The following is a 20,753-nucleotide window of genomic DNA, read 5'->3' as shown; positions in this document are numbered from 1 at the left end:
GGCCGGGGCACACAGCTCCTCCTCCACGCCTCTGCGGAGGGTGGCCTCTGCCAGCCCCACTACCCAGTGACCTGCCGTCCCAGGGACGGGCCCACAGCCTTGGATGGGGAGGCGTGGGACCTCTACTGTGTCTCGTCAACCTATTTATAAACTCTGAAGCAGAGAGGAGGTGAGGGATGGGAGACGGTGTGCCGTGGGGTCTGCCCAGGGCCCGAGGCTAGGAATAGCCGCAGGAGGAGGCGGTGATGGAGGGAACAACTGGCCAGGGGAGGGCACCCCAGGTTCTCCCTACTCAGGTCCTCAAAGCTGTGAACAGCTGAAGCTGGGGGAAAAGCCAGCACACATAAGTCTGGGAACCTGAGGCTGACCCCAAGGTGAGCCTGCCGGGGCCCCAGGACGACAGTGCCACCTTCCTCCACAGGCGCGCTGGCCCTACCTCGGCAACGCTGCTGTGGAAGAACTCAACGATGGCGCTCCCCCGCAGGCTGGCGATGTGCCGGAGCGATGGGCAGGCGGGCAGGTGCGAGGGGATCTGATTCTCCTCCGACGTGGACCGGATCAAGTGGTCGCTTGGGTACTGGGCGGGGGCCTCCACTTGTGCTGCGGCCTCCACTGCCGGGTCCGAGGCCCCCACTGAGGCCTCCGAAGGGGTCTCTGCTGAGGCTGGGGCCTCCGCTGGGACCAAAGCTGGCACTGAGGGCTCTGCCGGAGCTGGGGTCTTTGGCGGGGTTAGAGCTGGGACCTCCACTGGGGCTGGGGCTGGAGCCTCTGCCGGGACCTCCTGGAGATGCTGCTCATTGCTGCATCTCCCAGTCCCCCAAGAAAAACCATATTAACACGTGAGTCCCAAATGCAGATTCACATCCCACGTGTAACCTCAGTGTGAGGGAAACGCACGTACCACACACCGCCTCTGGGGTCATCTGGGGATTTCATCTTGGTTCCTTATGGGAAGACCAAACAGCAGAAAGAAAGTGCCGGGGCCCTTTCTCTTGCGGGGGAGATGGGAAGATAGGGCAGGGCTTAGAAAGACAGATGTGGCTCATGGACTGAAAAATCATTTTGAGAAGGTGGTAAAGGTGTCAGAAATGCCACTACAGAGTCCAGAGCACGAACCAAGGTGCCCAGAGCTGGGACCTTGGGGAACATGGAGTTGAGAACCAAATACTCAAACTGCTCCTCAGTTTGCCTTCGAGGCCTCCTCAGGTAGCCCAGGATCTCACCCCACTCAGCCACCACTGCATGTGGCCACACTGGGTTTTCTCTGGTCTGTTCCAAGCATGAGATCAAACAATGCTCAGAAAGAACCCTCATAGAGGTTTGGAGCTCCCTGCCACCAGCCTACATGCCCAAGCTCATGTTGGTGGGGAGTCCTGGATGTCATCCTCTCAACTGGACAGTCCAGCTGCTGAAAGAGATCCCTGGGGCCCTGATCTTGCACTGGGCCAAATGCCCCCAAGCCCTCTGGGCTGTCCTCCTGCTGTCTTGGGGCAGAGATGCATCTGCCGGGGTGAAGCAGAGCGCCTGCTTTCAGCATGCAGTCCCTACTGTGGGGAGGGTCCAGCCAGGCTTGGGGGTGGCAGGGAAACTGAGACAAAGTGTCACCATCTGAAGCCTCATCATAGGGGCAGGGAGACAGAGAGATGGCCATGCAAGGCCGCCTCTGGCATAAGCGGCTCTCCAGTACCTGGAGGCATCACAGGTCTCTATGGAGAGCATGGGACTTGAGCTGGGCATAAGAGGGCTCCCTGATTCAGCCAGGAAGATGCTGGATGACCTTTGGGAGCATCAGTTGAGGGGCTGGGTTGGAGAGAGAAGGAATGCCCTGTGAGATGCTGGGGTGAGGGCAGGGTCTCCACTGTCCACCAGGATGGAAGAGGAAGTGAGCTACACCATGTCTCATTGGACAGGAAGGCCAACAAACAAAGGGTTTTCTTGCCCAGGTAGGGAAGCCCCAGCATACATGAAGTTGGGAGCAGTAACAGTAGAAAGGGGCACCCTGAAGGGCACAGGGCGCCTCTTGAGCCCCAGGCACGGGTGAACCTGTGACTGTGACCGTGGCCCCCACAAGCCACTATATGCCAACCCCAGGCGGCCCTGAGGGAAGCCAGGCTCGGGGGAAGGAGCAGGTGAAGGAGAGTAAGGAAGAAGAGGACAGGGCTGCGCTTCCCTGGTGGCGCAGTGGTTAAGAATCCACCTGCCAATGCAGGGGACACGGGTTTGAGCCCTGGTCTGGGAAGATCCCACATGTCACAGAGCAACTAAGCCTGTGCGCCACAACTACTGAGCCTGCACTCTAGAGCCCACGAGCCGCAACTACTGAGCCCGCGTGCTGCAACTACTGAAGCCCACATGCCTAGAGCCTGTGCTCCGCAACAAGAGAAGCCACCACAATGAGAAGCCCGTGCACCGCAATGAAGAGTAGCCCCCGCTCACCGCAACTAGAGAAAGCCCGCACGCAGCAACGAAGACCCAACGCAGCCAAAAATAAATTTAAAAAAAAAAAAAAAAAGAAGAAGAGGACAGGGCTGCCAACTCCTCCCCTCTCTGCACTTCAGTCTCCCCCCAGAAGAAAAGGAGTTTTGCACAAAGTGACCACCCAGCTCACACACTCAGACCTTGCTGCTCTCAGCCAACAGCTTCCTTTGGAATGGACTCACAAAATTACACACAGAGAGGGCCCCTGAGCAACCCACGTCTTCCTGAGAAGGCATGTGTGGCTCACCAAAGGGTACGGGCTTGGAGCTGGGGGTCAGAGGCAGGTGGTGCCTGAAGCAGCCCCCTAGCTCACAGAGCCAGCCACGAGACTGTGAGCCTGGAGGCGAGGAGGCGTGGGTGATGCCTAGAGGCCATGCTTGGACCCGGTGGAGAGGGCCAGGCAAGGTGGGAGCAGGAGCCTGGGGACCCAGCCACACAGGACTCTAAGTGGCAGAGAATTGGGCCAGCCTGGCTTTGTGGAAGGACAGCTTTCCTGGGCCTCTTCTGAAGCCCTGGGAGATAAGGAGCAGCCCAGCACCAAGCCTGAGGGAGCCAAAGGCAATGCTGAGGGGGTGCTGGAGATCTGGGTGAGGTAAGTGGTCTCAGCCAGCCTCCCGCCCCCTGGCCCCCAAAAGCCCATGCTCAGTCTTACCGGGCCCCGTCCTCGGCAGGCTGGCCATCCACAGGGGGGCTCTGAGGCCTGCCCCCGGTTGCAGGGGTCTTGGCGATGACTACAGTCTTCAGGTCCTGCAGTGAGGCCCGCAGCTGGTTGTAGATGCGCAGGAAGTGGAACTTCTCATGGGGCAGCACGAAGATGGCGGTGACAAAGCGGTAGCCCACAAGCAGCTCAAGCACGTGGCCGTCCGCGAAGGCGCCCCTTGGCTGAGTGCAGCTGCGTGTGGGGTCCAGAAGCACAGTGGAGAGCGGCACACGGCTAAGCTTGAAGCTGTTGCGGTTGCGGCAGTTGTGGGTGCCGCGATTGGGCATGGGGTTGAAGTCGGCCTTGATGACGTTGAGGTGCTGGGGTGTAAGCAGCAGCCAGTAGGGGATGGCAGCAGACTTGACAGCCTCGGAGGGTGCGCAGCAGGAGCGCCGCACGGCGGAGCAGAGCGTGCAGCTGGCCCACTCGATGTTGCCCGAGTAGTCCCCGGCGGCTGTCTGCACCATGCGCTTGTCACTGTAGACCAGGTACACGGGGAAGCAGCCCTGGCTGCGCTCCTGGCAGCCGCCCGCCACCTTGTAGAAGGTGAGCAGCTGGCGCAGGAACTCCTGCAGGCTGGTGTGGCTGCCATAGAGCACGGGGCTGCACAGCATGGCCATGTGCTGCGGGGCAAAGCAAGAGCGCAGGTCAGCGTGGAACTCGTGCAGGTTGGCGGCGTCTGAGATGATGAAGAGTGTGTTCTCGCTGTGCCGCACCTTGAGCACCAGGCACAGCTCCGGCATGAGGAAGCCAAACTCGGTGAGGTCGCCGTGCGGGAAGCAGAACACAAAGCGCAGGGAGGAGAGGATGTGCTGGCTGCTGCCCCGCGACTCCTGGTGCGGGATCTCAAAGACGGCGATGCCGAAGTCTGTGAGCACGAGGCAGGCAGCGAACTGGCGGATGCTGCCCTGCACGTGGATCAAGAAGCACCAGAGCACCTTGAGGATGCGGATGTGCTCCAGCAGGAAGTCCTCATCTGCGCCCAGGGCCCACTCCAGAGCCAGGCGCTCCTCCTCGCCCTCCTCCTCCTCCTCTTCCTCCTCCTCTTCTTCCTCTTCCTCTCCTGGCCCACCCTCTTCCTCTTCCTCCACATCCGGGGGCCCCATTTCAAAGTAGCGGTTCTCAGTAACATCCTCCTCCTCCTCCTCATCATCCTCGCCCTGCTCGCCCTGGCCCTCCTCTCGCTGGTTGGCAGCCTCGATCCAAGCAGGTAGCTGCCGCTCGATGGCCTGCCGGATGAGCGTGCTCAGGCGCTGGATGAAGTCCTGGTTGGTGGCGGTGTAGCCAATGCAGGTGAAAGGCAGGAAGATGATCTGGCCGGACCCGGGCACCACCTGGACCTCTGGCTCTGCGTGCTCTGGGCTGTGCGGGGAGAAGCCAGGTCAGTGACGTGCTGGGCTGGGATGCCCTCACCTCCCACGTCCAGTCCTGCTGCTGTCCCCTGGCCCTGAAGAAGCAACCCATGGGTCTCCCAAGCCTCCTAAACAGCTGAGCCTGGTGCTAGCAAGCACCCTGGTGGGGAGCCAAGGTGCTGGAAGGCTGGGGCCACCACACTCCCAGGGGCCAGACCACAGGCATCCAACACAATCCTGCGCACATCATGAAGACTTCTCAGTCCTTCAGACACTGGCCACAAGCCCCAAGAGCAATGAGTGCTCATGGGCATGGACTAACTTGACAACAGTCCCCTGCAGGGGCACTCAGTCGCCTTCACAGGTGAGAGGCATGGGGAGTGGGCTGGGGGTCTTAGGACCTTCACATTTAAATTCAAGCTCCTTTAGAGATAGGTAATCTACCTGAAAAAGAATTCAGAGTAATGATGATTCAAAATCTCAGAAAAAGAATGTAGGCACAGACCAAGAAGATACAAGAAATGTTTAACAAAGAGACAAAAGATTTAAAGAACAAACAGAGATGAATAACACAGTAAGTGAAATGGAAAAACTCACCATAAGGAATCAGTAGCAGAATAACTGAGGCAGAAGAACGAATAAATGAGCTGGAAGACAGAGTGGTGGAAATCACTGCCACAGAACAGAATAAAGAAAAAAGAATGAAAAGAAATGAGGACAGTCTGAGAGACCTCTGGGACATTAAATGCACCAACATTCACATTACAGGGGTCCCAGAAGAAGAAGAGAAAGGGAAAGGGCCTGAGAAAGTATTTGAAGAGATTATAGCTGAAAACTTCCCTAACATGGGAAAGGAAATAGTCACCCAAGTCCAGAAAGCGCAGAGTCCCATACAGGATAAACCCAAGGAGGAACACACCAAGACACGTATTAATCAAACTGACAAAAATTAAATACAAAGAAAAAATATTAAAAGCGACAAGGGAAAAGCAACAAATAACATACAAGGGAATCCCTATACGGTCATCAGCTGATTTTTCAGCAGAAACTCTTGAAGGCCAGAAGAGAGTGGCACGAGATATATATATATATGTCTTCTAAACATCTTTATTGGAGTATATGTGATGAAAGGGAAAAACCTACAACCAAGAATACTCTACCAAGCAAGGCTCTCATTCAGATTCGACGGAGAAATCAAAAGCTTTACAGACAAGCAAAAGCTAAGAGAATTCAGCATCACCAAATTAGCCTTACAACAAATGCTAAAGGAACTTCTCTAGGCAGGGGGGTAAAAAAAGAGGTCACAACTAGAAATAAGAAAATCACAAATGGGAAAGCTCACTGGTAAATGCAAACGTAAAGTAATTAAGTAGGAAATCACCCATACACAAATATGATGTCAAAACCAGCAACCATGAGGAGACTACAAATGCAGAATATGGGAACTGCATTTGAAATCAAGAGACCAGCAACTTAAAACAACCTTGTATGTAGACTGCTATATCAAAACCTCATGTGAACTGCAAACCAAAAAACTAAAATAGATACACACACAAAAAAGAAAAAGCAACCCAAACACAACACTAAAGATTGTCATCAAATCATAAGAGAACAAAAGAAAAAGGGAAGAAAGAAGACCAACAAAAACAAATCCAAAACAATTAAAAAAATGGCAATAGGAACAAACATATCGATAATTACCTTAAATGTAAATGAATTAAATGCTCCAACCAAAAGATGTAGACTGGCTGAATGGATACAAAAACAAGACCAGTATACACGTTGTCTACAAGAGACCCACTTCAGACCTAGGGACACATACAGACTGAAAGTGAGGGGATGGAAAAAGAGATTCCACACGATGGAAATCAAAAGAAAGCTGGAGTAGCAATACTTGTATCAGACAAAATAGACTGTTACAAGAGATAAGAAAGGACACTACATAATGATCAAGGGATCAATCCAAGAAGAAGATACAACAATTATAAATATATATGCACCCAACATAGGAGCACCTCAATATATAAAGCAAATGCCAACAGCCATAAAAGGGGAAATCGACGGTAACACAATAACAGTGGGGGACTTTTAACACCCCACTTACACCAATGGGCAGATCATCCAGACAGAAAATCAATAGGGAAACACAAGCCTTAAATGATACTTCAGACAAGATGGATTTAATTGACATTTATAGGACATTTCATCCGAAAACAGCAGAATACACTTTCTTCACAAGTGCACATTGAACATTCTCCAGGACAGATCACATCTTGGGACACAAATCAAGCCTCGGTAAATTTAAGAAAACTGAAATCATATCAAGCATCCTTTCCGAACACAATGCTATGAGATTAGAAATCAATTACAGGAAAAAAAAAATTATAAAAAACACAAACACATGGAGGCTAAACAATATGTTACTAAACAACCAATGCATCACTGAAGAAATCAAAGAGGAAATCAAAAAATACCTAGAGACAAATGACGATGAAAACATGACGATCCAAAACCTATGGGCTGCAGCAAAGGCAGTTCTAAGAGGGAAGTTTACAGCAATACGATCTTACCTCAGGAAACAAGAAAAATCTCAAATAAACAACCTAACCTTAGACCTAAAGGAACTAGAGAAAGAAGAACAAACAAAACCCAAAGTGAGTAGAAGAAATCATAAAGATCAGAGCAGAAATAAATGAAATAGAGACAAAGAAAACAATAGAAAAGATCAATGAAACTAAAAGCTGGTTCTTTGAAAAGATAAACAAAATTGATAAACCTTTAGCTAGAGATTCATCAGGGAAAAAAGGGAGAGGGCTCAAATCAATAAAATTAGACATGAAAAAAGGGTAAGTAGCAAATGACACCACAGAAGTACAAAGGATAATAAGAGACTATTACAAGCAACTATACACCAATAAAATGGACAACCTGGAAGAAATGGACAAATTCTTACAAAGGTACAACCTTCCAAGACTGAACCAGGAAGAAATAGAAAATAGGAACAGACCAATCACAAGTACTGAAATGGAAACTGTGATTAAAAAACTTCCAACAAACAAAAGTCCAGGACCAGATGACTTCACAGGTGAATTCTATCAAACATTTAGAGAAGAGTTAACACCTCTCCTTCTCAAACTCTTCCAAAAAGTTGCAGAGGAAGGAACACTCCCAAGCTCATTCTATGAGGCCACTGTCACCCTGATACCAAAACCAGACAAAGATACCACACAAAAAGAAAATTACAGGCCAATATCACTGATGAACACAGACACAAAAATTCTCACCAAAATACTAGCAAACAGAATCCAACAGCACATTAAAAGGATCATACACCATGATCAAGTGGGGTTTATCCCAGGAATGCAAGGATTCTTCAACATACACAAATCAATCAATGTGATACATCATATTAACAAACTGAAGGAGAAAAACCATATGATCATCTCAAAAGATGTAGAAAAAGCTTTCGATAAAATTCAACACCCATTTATGATAAAAACCCTCCAGAAAGTAGGCATAGAGGGAACTTACCTCAACATAATAAAGGCCATATATGACAAACCCACAGCCAACATCATTCTCAATGGTGAAAAACTGAAACCATTTCCTCTAAGATCAGGAAAGACAAGGTTGTCCACTCTCACCACTATTATTCAACACAGTTATGGAAGTTTTAGCCACAGCAATCAGAGAATAAAAAGAAATAAAAGGAATCCAAATCAGAAAAGAAGAAGTAAAGTTGTCACTGTTTGCTGATGACATGATACTATGCATAGAGAATCCTAAAGATGCTACCAGAAAACAACTAGAGCTAATCAATGAATTTGGTAAAGTTGCAGGATACAAAATTAATGCACAGAAATCTCTTGCATTCCTGTACACTGATGATGAAAAATTTGAAAGAGAAATTAAGGAAACACTCCCATTGACCACTGCAACAAAAAGAATAAAATACCTAGGAATAAACCTACATAAGGAGACAAAAGACCTATATGCAGAAAACTATAAGACACTGATGAAAGAAATCAAAGGTGACACAAACAGATGGAGAGATATACCATGTTCTTGGATTGGAAGAATCAACATTGTGAAAATGACTATACTACACAAAGCAATCTACAGATTCAATGCAATCCCTATCAAATTACCAATGGCATTTTTCACAGAACTTGAACAAAAAATTTCACAATTTGTATGGAAACACAAAAGACCCCAAATAGCCAAAGCAATCTTGAGAAAGAAAAACGGAGCTGGAGGAAATCAGGCTCCCAGACTTCAGACTACACTACGAAGCTACAGTAATCAAGACAGTATTGTACTGGCACAAAAAGAGAAATATAGATCAATGGAACAAGATAGAATGCCCAGAGATAAACCCACTCACATATGGTCACCTTTTTTTTGATAAAGGAGGCAAGAATATACAATGGAGAAAAGACAGCCTCTTCAATAAGTGGTGCTGGGAAAACTGGACAGCTACATGTAAAAGAATGAAATTAGAACACTCCCTAACACCATACACAAAAATAAACTCAAAATGGGTTAAAGACCTAAATGTAAGACCGGATACTATACAACTCTCAGAGGAAAATATAGGCAGCACTCAACAGGCACATGAAAAGATGCTCAATATCACTAATCATCAGGGAAATGCAAACCAAAACCACAATGAGCTATCACCTCACACGTGTCAGAATGGCTATCATCAAAAAGAATGCAAACAATAAAAAAAAAAAGAATGCAAATAATGTTGGCAAGGATGTGGAGAAAAGGGAATTCTTATATACTGTTGGTAGAAATATAACTTGGTGCAGCCACTGTGGAAAACAGTATGGAGGTTTCTCAAAAAACTAAAAATAGAACTACCATATGACCCAGCAATTCGATTCCTGGGTATATACCCCAAAAAAACCAAAACACTAATTCAAAAAGATAGATGTGCCCCAATGTTCATAGCAGCATTATTTACAATTGCCAAGATATGGAAGCAACCTAAGTGTCCATCAACAGATGACTGGATAAAGAAGATGTGGTACATATGTACAATGGAATACCACTCAGCCATAAAAATAATGAAATTTTGCCATTTGAAACAACATGGATGGACTTGGAGGGTATTATGATAAGTGAAATAAGTCAAACAGACAAATATTGTATGATATCACTTATCACTTATATGTGGAATCTAAAAAATAAAACAAACTGGTGACTATAAAAAAAGAGATACAGAGAACTAGTGTTTATCAGTGGGGAGAGGGAAGGAGGGATGGGCAAGATAGGGGTACAGGATTAAGAAGTATGAACTATTATGTATAAAAAAAGCTACAAGGATATATTGTACAACACAGGGAATACAGTCAATATTTTATAATAACTATAACTGGATTATAACCTTTAAAAATTGAATCACTAGGGCTTCCCTGGTGGTGCAGTGGTTGAGAATCCGCCTGCCAATGCAGGGGACACGGGTTCGAGCCCTGGTCTGGGAAGATCCCACATGCCACGGAGCAACTAGGCCCGTAAGCCACAACTACTGAGCCTGTGCGTCTGGAGCCTGTGCTCCGCAACAAGAGAGGCCGCGATAGTGAGAGGCCCGCACACCGCGATGAAGAGTGGCCCCCGCTCGCCGCAACTAGAGAAAGCCCTCGCACAGAAACGAAGACCCAACACAGCCAAAAATAAATAATAAATTTATTTAAAAAAAAAAAAAAAAAAAAAAAAAATTGAATCACTATATTGTACACCTGTAACATATAATACTGTATATCAACTATACTTCAATTAAAGAAAAAACAAGCAAACTAAAATATGTGTATATATATAGTATATGTATATATATATTATATATATAAATATATTGTATATATACATTGTATACATATACATTGTATATGTATATATATATACATATATTGCTGACATAAATTGCAGCAATATCTTTTTTCATACACCCCCCTAGAGTAATGAAAATAAAAACAAAAATAAACAAATGGGACCTAATTTAACTTAAAAGGTTTTGCACAGCAAAGGAAACCATAAACAAAATGAAAAGACAACCCACATGTGGAGAAAAGGGAACTCTCTTGCACTGTTGGTGGGAATTTAAATTGATACAGCCACTATGGAGAACAGTATGGAGGTTCCTTAAAAAACTAAAAACAGAATTACCATATGACCCAGCAATCCCACTACTGGGCATATAGCCAGAGAAAACCATAATTCAAAAAGACACATGCACCCCAATGTTCACTGCAGCACTATTTACAATAGCCACATCATGGAAGCAACCTAAATGCCCATCGACAGACAAATGGATAAAGAAGATGTGGCACATATATAAAATGGAATATTACTCAGCCATAAAAAAAGAACGGAATTGGGTCATTTGTAGAGACGTAGATGGATCTAGAGACTGTCCTACAGGGTGAAGTAAGTCAGAAAGAGAAAAACAAATATCATATATTAATGCATATATGTGGGACCTAGAAAAATGGTACAGATGAACTGGTTTGCAGGGCAGAAACAGAGACACAGATGTAGAGAACAAACGTATGGACACCAAGGGGGGAAAGCAACGGGGGGTGGTGGTGGTGGTGCGATGAACTGCGATATTGGGATTGACGTATATACACTAATATGTATAAAACAGATAACTAATAACCTACAGAAACTAACACACCAGTGTAAAGCAATTATACTCCAATAAAGATGTTAAAAAAAAAAAAAAAAGAAAAGACAACCCACAGAATGGAAGAAAGCATTTGCAAACAAAGCGACCGACAAGGGATTAATCTCCAAAATATACAAACGGTTCATGCAGCTCAATATCAAAAAAACAAACATCCCAGTCAAAAAATGAGTGGAAGATCTACATAGACATTTCTCCAAAGAAGACATGTACATGGCCAAAAAGCACATGAAAAGATGCTCAACATCATTAATTATTAGAGAAATGCAAATCAAAACTACAATGAGGTATCACCTCACACCAGTCAGAATGGCCATCATCAAAAAATCTACAAACAGTAAATGCTGGAGACGGTGTGGAGAAAAGGGAACCCTCTTGCACTGTTAGTGGGAATGTAAATCGGTACAACCATTATGGAGAACAGTATGGAGGTTCCTTAAAAAACTAAATATAGAACTACCATATGATCCAGCAATCCCACTCCTGGCCATATATCTGGAGAAAACCGTAATTCGAAAAGATACATGCACCCCAATGTTCACTGCAGCACTGTTTACAATAGCCAAGACATGGAAGCAACCTAAATGTCCATCGACAGGTGAATGGATAAAGAAGATCTGGTACATATATACAATGGAATACTACTCAGCCATAAAAAAGAATGAAATAATGTCATTTGCAGCAACATGGATGGACCTAGGAATTGTCATACTGAGTGAAGTTAGACAAAGACAAATATCATATGATATCGCTTGTATGTGGAATCTAAAAAAAGTGGTACAAATAAACTTATTTACAAAACAGAAATAGAGTCACCGATGTAGAAAACAAGCTTATGGTTACTGGGGGGAAGTGGAGGAGGAATAAAATGGGAGATTGTGATTTGTATGTATACACTACTATATATAAAATAGATAATAAGGACCTACTGTATAGCACAGGGAACTCTACTCAACACTCTGTAATGATCTATATGGGAAAAGACCTTAAAAAGAGTGGATAAATGCATAACTGATTCACTTTGCTGTACACCTGAAACTAACACAACATTGTAAATCAACTATACTCCAATAAAAATTAAAAAAAATAAATTCAACCGCCTCTTGGCCTCTACTGGCCCTGGTGAAAAAGGGTATGTAGTATGGGGTTGGGGAACCTCTTCTGTAAAGACAGTAAACACTTGAGGCTTTGGGGGCTACCCCACCCACATCATTTTTTTTTTTTTAAAACAGCTCCTTAAGAATGGAACAATCATTTTTAGCTCACAGACTGTACAAAACAGGCAGTGGACTAAATTGGCTTTGACCTGCTGACCCCTAGCGTAGGATAACATGTGTCAATGCAAAGTTTAGGGATTAGAACTTGGAAACAGACCACAGTCCATTTCAGCTGTGTTTATTTATTTAAAGGAAGAAATAGTTCTATAGGACTTCTGCAAACAGACTTTTAAGAAAATCTTGGTTACTACTGGCCCACAGAGCGTGTGCAGAAGGCCCAGAATGCCTTCCACGATAGCCTCTTCCTTACCTTGCACTGCCAACAGCTCCCGGCACGTCTCTTAAATCATCAGAAGGTGCCTGCCAGGAAAGGAAACGCGGTCAGCCCCCACCTGCCGCAGCCATGCCCTGGCATTCACCGGGCGCCAGGCCCCAAGCACTCCCTCGTGGCCCAGCAGGAGGCTCCTTGCTATCCCCACACTCCACCCTAGGGTGGATCCTGGGGCCCAGAGAGGCAGAGAGACTCACTCAGTCAGCTAAGACTTCCAACCGTGTCAGTCTGACCCCAGCCCACACTCCCAACCCCTGGGCCAAAGCCTCTCGCCCTCTGCAAGCTCAGCTTGTGCCTCCGGGTCTGGCATCTGAATGTTCCCTGTGCCATCCCACAGGGTCCATGTGGACCATCTACCAACTTGGTACCGGGCCAGCAGAGGACATGGTGAGCAGAGGCTGTGCAGTGCCTGGCAAGGCCCTCCCAATGGTCTCTGGGCAGCGGAGAAGACCCAGGGCTCAGGAGCCTCCTGCTGTGACCCTGGGGAGGGTGAAGGGAGAGTGCAGTGGAGTGCCGGGACAGAGCGAGGACTCTGCCCACTGCCCCAGTGCCACACGGCCATGACACTGTGTTGGTGAAAGGAGACAGGGCTGGGCAGGCCCAGCTACCAAGCACACTCCCCACGCACACAGCAAACGAGCCCCTCGCACCACACCTGCAGTCCTCTTTCTTTCCAAGACACAGGAAGCAGCTCAGGGACCCTCAGGAGCAGCCACGGAAGAAGTAACAGAGTCACAGCGTGTCCCAGATTACCAGGGTGGGTGACGTGCAGAAACAGGCAAAATGGCCCAGGGGTGCCAGACAGCAGGGGGAGAAACTTCCTGATGGGTGTGGAGCCCAAACAAGCCACCCCTGGCCAGGGCCTTCTGAACTTTCCCCAGGGAGTCTGCTCACATGCACTAAGGGTTATGTGGCTTTGCCCCCCAGGGTCCAGTAAGAGAAAACTGCCTATTCCCATCAGTCCAAAGAAAGAGACAGATGACAGACGCTAAGTGAACAGACCCTTAACCACAGAGCAGAGCACACCAAGCACTGGCAGCATCTGCTGCAACTCCAGCCGGGCCACCTCCTACTTCCAGACAGCTTCAGGCACAAGAGCAGGCCGCAGAGGTAACCAACCCCCAGAAGCAGGAGGAGGATGTTACCTGTCCCGCAGGGATGGACTCCAAGGAATCAGAGCATCCCCGCGCAATGGGCCGGTCCTCAGGAGTCAGACTGTCGGTGGATGACAGGCTGCTGGCCAGGGCCTCTTCTTGCACAAACATGATTCCTGGAGAGACCAGGGGCAGGCGGGTGGGGCAGGCGGGGCGGGGAGAGCAGCCATTCAACAAACGGGGCTGGGCCCTCGGGCTACCGGCATGGCTGGGGGCTAATCAGACCCCAAACCTAGCCACGTGGATTATAGAAGAAAATGTTGAAACTGAAATCTTAAAATAACTAGAAGAACAAATGACTGCTTATCTAATCTCAGGGTAGGGAGAGACTTTCTGAGACTAAATCCAAAGGAAGAAGTTGAGGTGTGACTGCATAAAAGCTAAACTTCTGTAAGTAAAAAAAGAAACCTAAACGAAATGAGAAAAAAGTGCTCACAACATTTGTCAAAGGCTTGTATCTTTAATCTATAAAACGCTCTTACAGATAACAAAAAATGGGGGGAGAAAATCAGAAATCCCATTAGGAGACTGCAAAGAATGAACAGACATTCCACAAAAGAACGGCCAACAGGCGTAACACAAGATACAAGCTCACCCTCGCGAGCCATCAAAGAAGGGCAAGCTTGGCCTCTCACTTTGGCAAAGGTCAGGCTGTTTGGCCTAACTGGCAGAGGCAGGCACTGGGGTGCAAGCTGCCCCACCCATTTGGAGAGCAGTCTGGCAATATGTCCACCAAGAGCCTTAAACGTGTTTGCTCCTAGAGCGTCTTCATGGGGAAATGGTTCAAGTCCCCCTACCCGCCACCCCAGCATCCCTGCGGAGTTTTGCAGACACAGGGGCACAAGACCCCTCATGGGAAGGCCAGGCGTTCTTGCAGGCTCGGGTTTCCTCCAGGGCTGGAGAGGACAACCCATGCCCACCTTCCCACAGGACACATCCCACTGACCCTCCCCTGGGCCACCGCCCGTGGACAGCACGCTCTGACTCACTTGGGCTGCTTTTGAAGCCTGCTGACGCTGTTGTATTATTATTACAGCTTGTCTGGGCCCATTACTTCACTCCAGACATTTTCCAGACTGGTTGAGGGTAAAATCTTTTTTTAACTTTCTCCTAAATGCAGCTGATTGGATGAATGCTGGGCATCAACTCTAAGTTTTGCAGAAACCTGGAGGAGCCCAGGGCTTGCCTCCATAGCCTGGCTTTACCACCAGTCACCACGGCCCAAGAAAATACCTCAGAGAACTCAGAGCCCCAGAGGTCACAGGCCCTCGTCCAGCTCAGCTGCTGGCTGGGGTCAGGACAACTCACAATGGCCCAGGTCCTCTGCCCATGGGCTAGGCAGGCAGATGGCCGGGCCCAAGCCCAGACACCCCCCAGGGCAAAGCAGCAGGGGCTGTGCACAGGCAGGAAGGGCAGCAGGCACAGAGCCAGGCATGAAGCGTGCTGTTCTCTCCTGGAATCCACCCCCTCCTCCCTCACATGCTCAGATCCTACCATCCTTTGACATTCACCTCACATACAACTCCACTGCAAAGTCCTCTCTGCTCTAGACAGACTTCTCTGTCTTCCACAAATGACCCAAATCATTCTGTCCTGTTCTCCCTTGGGGGTACAGCTCATCTTCCCAAGGGGCTCCAAGTTCCTCAGGGGCACTGTCCTGATCATCTTGAAACCCTCCAAAAAGGACGCAGGCAGGGAGCCCTTACTGACCACTTCTGATGGACCAGAAGCAGTGCTAAGTGCTTCCCCAGCATTAGCTCACGCACGCCTCCCATTATTTACCACAGCTCATCAAATCTAAGATGCGTAGATGTGGCGCCATCTTGGTCTCAGCAGGTGTCCACGGAAGGTTTTTCACACAACTCCATCACGAATACCAGCTGGCTGACAGCGACTATGAGACGCCACTGACTGAAAGATGCATCTCAATTTCAGAGAAGTCACAAGGTGGAAATGTGTGCATCTTAGAATCGATGAAGTAGGGTAGAGAAAACAGAGCTTTGGGAGGTAACAAGTTGCTTGAGGGACCACAGCCAGAAAGCTGGGATGCAAACTCAGGTGACCCAGCCCAGGTGCCTGCTCCGAACCACTTCTCTATGGCCTCCTCTCAGCCCCTGGACCTGGCTGGAGAATCAACTCAGTCATTTTGCACATCAGTCCCTGTGGCCACAACCCTCCATGGCTCCAACAAGCTGGCTAACAGCTCCTGAGATGACCAGAGGCCTGGTGTTTACTGGACAGCACCCCTCCAGGCAGGCCCCCGGGGGCCCATTTTATTCACAAGTATGTTCACTTCTACAGAACTGGGCTGGGAACAGAGCTGCTCCCGCACCTAGGGAGAAATCCTCGCCCATGCAGGCAAAGTCCAATAGCACGTGGCTGAACACAAACTTCTGCGGATTCCTCCACGTTAGCAAGAAAAAGAACATTTTCCTGTCACTACCCACCCAAGCCCTGTTTGGAACTGAGGAAATGTGGATAGGGACAGTCTTTCTGCTTCCTTCCTGGACTGCGGTCTGTACAAACAAGTGGTCAGAAAGGGCCACTCAGAGAATGGGACAGGGGACATTAGAATGCTTAGACGGGGCCCAACCTTTGTTGTTTCTCACCAAAAGGAAAGAGATGTGCACACAGAGACATCCACTGCAGTTTTATTTATAAGAGGTGCAGATCTGGAGACAACGTCTAAAGGTCCAGTAGCGGGAAGGGGGAAGACTACAGTGAGCCACTGCATGGCGCATCCCCAGGAGCGGGGGCAGCGAGGAAAGGGGCTGAGGCCTGGGCCTGGCTGGTGCAGAGGCTTTGCCACCAAAGGGGGCGCTGCCCGCAGCTACGGCTGTAGGGGCAGACGCCTCCCTCGCCGCCTGCGGCTCACTCATTCCCCGACTCAACAAACACTGACTGAGAACAGGCTGGGCCCTGGCCCCAGAGCCTAGCCGTGCAGTCCCCCCCACAGGCACCCAGGGCTGTGACGGGCAGCTCGGGGCGGGGGGCCTAAGGAGGGCTCTGGCCCCTTGGCAGGAGACACGGTCAGGGAAGCATCTTCACAGTGATACAAACCCCCTCCCCTTTTACGTAAAAAAAATAAAACCGAAATTTCTCAGTCAAGAGTGTTACAAAAGCAAACGGACGACTGCTCCAGCACCAACGTCCCCATCCACTCTCTGGCTCACATCCACGGCTGTGACCTCGGCGCGCTGCCCTGCGCAGGCTCTCTGACTCAACCCAGCACTTCTCCTTTCTCATCCAGCCTTCCCCTCTCGGCTGTGATGGCTGCAGGGTATTCTGGACCACAGCTTAATCTCCCTCTCACTCTCTGACGTCCATCACGGCCCATGTTTGGCTAGCATAAACAGTGCTGCGGTGAGCATCTCACCTCCGACTTCCCTGTTATCTTATCCCGCTAAGATAAAATCCCCACCAGCGGGGTTACCAGGTCAAGGGGTGGGAACGTTTTTCTGGCTCTTGAAACATAGGGTCAAACTGTTTTCCCAAGACCTCACACCAAGTTCTCCGTCTCCAGGAGCCCGGGTGGGCGGCGTTCTTTCCTGTGTGTCCCGAGCCTCGGCTCCACTCGGGACGGCACACCCTCCCCTCTTCCGTGGGGGCCGGGCCAGCAGACACTCATGGGACCTGCTTCACTCACTCATCTCCGAGGATGCCTGGGTTCAGAGGTGAAAGCCCTTTGAAAACGCTAAGACAGTGGGTGGATGAAAGGGATTGGTCTTCCATGGGTTCACAGACAGCCCATCTTGGCCCCACCAACAGAGTGTTTGGGGCTGCGTGATACCACCAGGGCCACGGCAATGAGGCACGCTCCCCATGCAGGTATCGGGGTGCCTGACTTAGGGAAGTAACCAGGCCTGGGTTCCCATGAACAAGGAGCCAGTCTGCCCCCACTGCCTGTGGGCCAGTGGGGTCTTCATGGGCCAGCAGCCAGTTCAAAGAGCACACCCCGTGGAACCCTAGAGGATCTGGATGTGTGTGTCAGAGCAATTGGGAGTCCTCACTAAGCAAACCTCAGCCAGGCACCCCCCAGCCATGCGCCACCCCGAGAGGGGCTGGTGTGGAGACAGCACCACGCCCTCCCTGCATCTGAACCGTGTAGGGAACAGGTGCCGGCATCTCTCCCCCAACCCCAGCCCAGCTGGGGGCCCAGGCAGGGCACGTGCAGCTCTGCCAGGGAGAAAGATACACACGCGATTACCTTGGTTGGAGAGGATGGGCTGGGGCAAGGAGGCAGAGGTGGGAGCCACGGTGGGAGGGGAGCTGCTGGGCCTGACGCACGGGGCAGCAGAGAGCCTAGAATCCTCACTGACCTGAGGAGAGGTGCCGAGTCAGTCGGGGAGAGGAGACAGATCCAGAAGAAGAGAACAGAACTTGGCAGAGCCTGAGATATGAGGAGCTCATGGCTCTCACAAACATCGGTGACAGGGAAGGAGATCTTAACTAACCCTCAGCAACCCCATGCGTCAAGTCCTATCACCACCCCCATCTCACAGACGAGAACAGAGGGAGCGTGAAAGCCCAGGGTCATGCAGCCGGGGGGGCAGGGGGTGCAGCCAGGACTCCACGGCCCGGAGTGCTCCCTGGCCCAGCTCCACTGCAAGCCAGCTCCTTCCTCGGCTGGCTCCTCACCACCCCTCCTCCCACCTCCCACACAAAGACCCACCTTCTTCTCGGGGTTGCTTAATTTGGACTTGACCTCCTTGGCTTTCTGAATCGCTTTCAGCACTTCCACTGTGTCCAACTCCTTCTCTGTGGTCACTGTGTTGTCCAGACAGACCTACAGTGTCCAGAAAATGGCTATCAGCATAGGTGCTGGCAAGCATGGAGGGAGGAGAATGGCAGGGTCCCACCGAGGTGTGGGCCAGGCCCCGTGAGGACACAGGAGGCTGCGGAGGCTCAGCCTGCTGGGAGGTGAGCTCCTCGCCACCCATGGAAGTGACCTGGGAGCTCCTTGGAGTGGCCCAGGGAGGTCTCACACTGTCTGGCCCAGTTCTGGGAGTCCCTCTCCAGGAAGGGAAGACAGGGCTGCAGGGTCCACTGAGAAGGCCTCTGGGGTGGCTGGGAGAGGGGTGAAGGTGGTGCCTTGAACTAAGCCTCCAATTATGGCGGAACTCAGATCTGCAAAGAGCAAGGGGAGGGCCTTCTGGACTGGGGAACTGGGAGGGCAAAGGTATGGGAAGCAGGCAGAAGGGCAGGGACCCCACCTGCAAGTGCAGGAGGGAGCTGTGGGCCGGCAGGCAGTGGGGAGCAGCAGTGTGGTCAAATGAGGGAACGTCCCAAGGGCCTGGGAGCCAGGGAGGGGAGGAGGTGACATCTTGTGAATGTTGTCTTGGTGACAGTGTGGAGAAAGGTGCACTTGGGGCTGAAAAGAGATTGCAGGGCGGGGTCGGGGGGAGGATGCAAACACACTCCCAGGTATCTTCCAGCCTGGGATTTGGGGAGAGTGGAGGGAGCCTGCTTGAGGCTGAGGAGACAGGTGAACCTGGAGGCAGACCTGTTGGGCTGGCGGGGCAGCAGGCGGCCACTTGGCAGACAGCAGATACTGGGCTGGGTGACGCTGGCCAAGGTGGGCAAACCCTTCAGGTTTATGGTCAGACTTTATGGCCAGAGGTTGTCCAGGAAATATAATTAATTCAGACATCTTATTCCTGACCCTTGTCTACAATAAACATTACTTTTTAACAAGTTGAAGACAGTCAGTCCCTCCACACTCAGGCTGTGCCTATTGGTTCCTGGGTAGCACCCCGACCTGAAGCTCTGACAGAGGCGAGGGGAAGCCCACGGCGGAAGCACGGCAGCCGGTGGCCCCCAAGAGGAGATGCATGAGGGAACCTTTTCCTGGGGAGGCAGCGGACTTCCCAGACCTGAAAGGCCCCTCAGGGTCAGGACGTCCTTCTGAAGCAGGCAAGTATATGTAAGCGGATGTCACCTCCAGCTGACCCCTCCCCGAGCAGCTTACCTCCGAGGCCCGCTCTCCGAACTGAGCCAGCACCTTGGTCCGGTAGTCAGGGATGATGCTCAGAGGGTTGTTCAGCAGAGCCACGTGCTCCAGACACGGGAGGCTGCCGATGCTCCTGACCTCCTCCATCTGCAAGGCATTCCCGCGTCCCTTCTTTAACACTTCAGCAAGGTGACCGCTCACTTGACAGCCAAAGAAAGGAAGCCCACCATTCTCGCTAAAGTGATCAACGCCAAGGCACAGCCACTCCAGAACCCCAAGACCCTTCTGGGGCACGGCTCACCTGTTCGATTCTGTTGTCGCTAAGATCCAGGTTGACCAGGGAGTAGAGTTTGTGCAGGCCACTCAGACTCCCCAGGAGATTGCCTGCCAGGTTCAGGGTCTTGATGTTCCCCAGTTTGGTGTGAACCCCTTCCAAGAAGGACAGCTTGTTGTAGGACAGGTCCAGGTGCACGAGGTTGTACAGGTGCTGCGGCAGCATTGAGAACAGAGTAAAGTGGTTAAGGTCAAGGCTCCAAAGAAAGGGGACTGACATTAAGGGTGTGATGGGCCTTCCGACCTAAAACGACCAGTTCCTCTGACAGTTATTCCGAAGGGAACTCCCTCTTCCCTGCACAGGTTACAGCCCAGCTGCATCCCCCGCAGGGGCAGCACGGCCCTCAGGGTAGGCACGGGCTTTGAAAATGAGGCTATCCGTCTTCACAATGGAGGCACATCATCTTCATCACGCTCTATTTGTATTTACACATCTTTTCTAATTTTTGGGAACTAGAGCAACAAACGCTCAGTGCATCATTGGGACCCAAAGGGAAGGGCAGCAGCCCCTGCCTTTATAAACCTCTGGTGCACCCAGACACCTTTCGAG

General features: G+C 50.1%; 1 protein-coding gene across 10 annotated transcripts in view; it reads right to left on the bottom strand.

The window, feature by feature from the left end:
• Positions 1-20,753, bottom strand: part of LOC309638423 (nischarin) — an 87,128-nt gene that overhangs the window by 32,264 nt on the left and 34,111 nt on the right. For 5 of the 10 annotated variants that reach the window (XM_082414387.1, XM_082414391.1, XM_082414396.1 and 2 more), the window contains exons 10-17: positions 20,172-20,357; positions 19,889-20,017; positions 18,593-18,706; positions 18,128-18,239; positions 13,912-14,036; positions 12,746-12,795; positions 3,131-4,540; positions 437-806 (exon numbers count right to left, since the gene is read on the bottom strand). In XM_082414387.1, coding sequence (XP_082270513.1) covers positions 437-806; positions 3,131-4,540; positions 12,746-12,795; positions 13,912-14,036; positions 18,128-18,239; positions 18,593-18,706; positions 19,889-20,017; positions 20,172-20,357 — 2,496 coding nt within the window. Of the gene's footprint in view, positions 1-436; positions 807-3,130; positions 4,541-12,745; positions 12,796-13,911; positions 14,153-15,702; positions 15,832-18,127; positions 18,240-18,592; positions 18,707-19,888; positions 20,018-20,171; positions 20,358-20,753 lie in introns of those variants that run through there. The other 5 variants (XM_082414389.1, XM_082414388.1, XM_082414393.1 and 2 more) reach the window with 4 other exon arrangements.

Source organism: Balaenoptera physalus (assembly GCF_965194825.1).
Source record: "Balaenoptera physalus genome assembly, chromosome: 11".
NCBI classification, from domain to species: Eukaryota; Metazoa; Chordata; class Mammalia; order Artiodactyla; family Balaenopteridae; genus Balaenoptera; species Balaenoptera physalus.
This window is presented reverse-complemented; position numbering and strand designations above follow the sequence as displayed.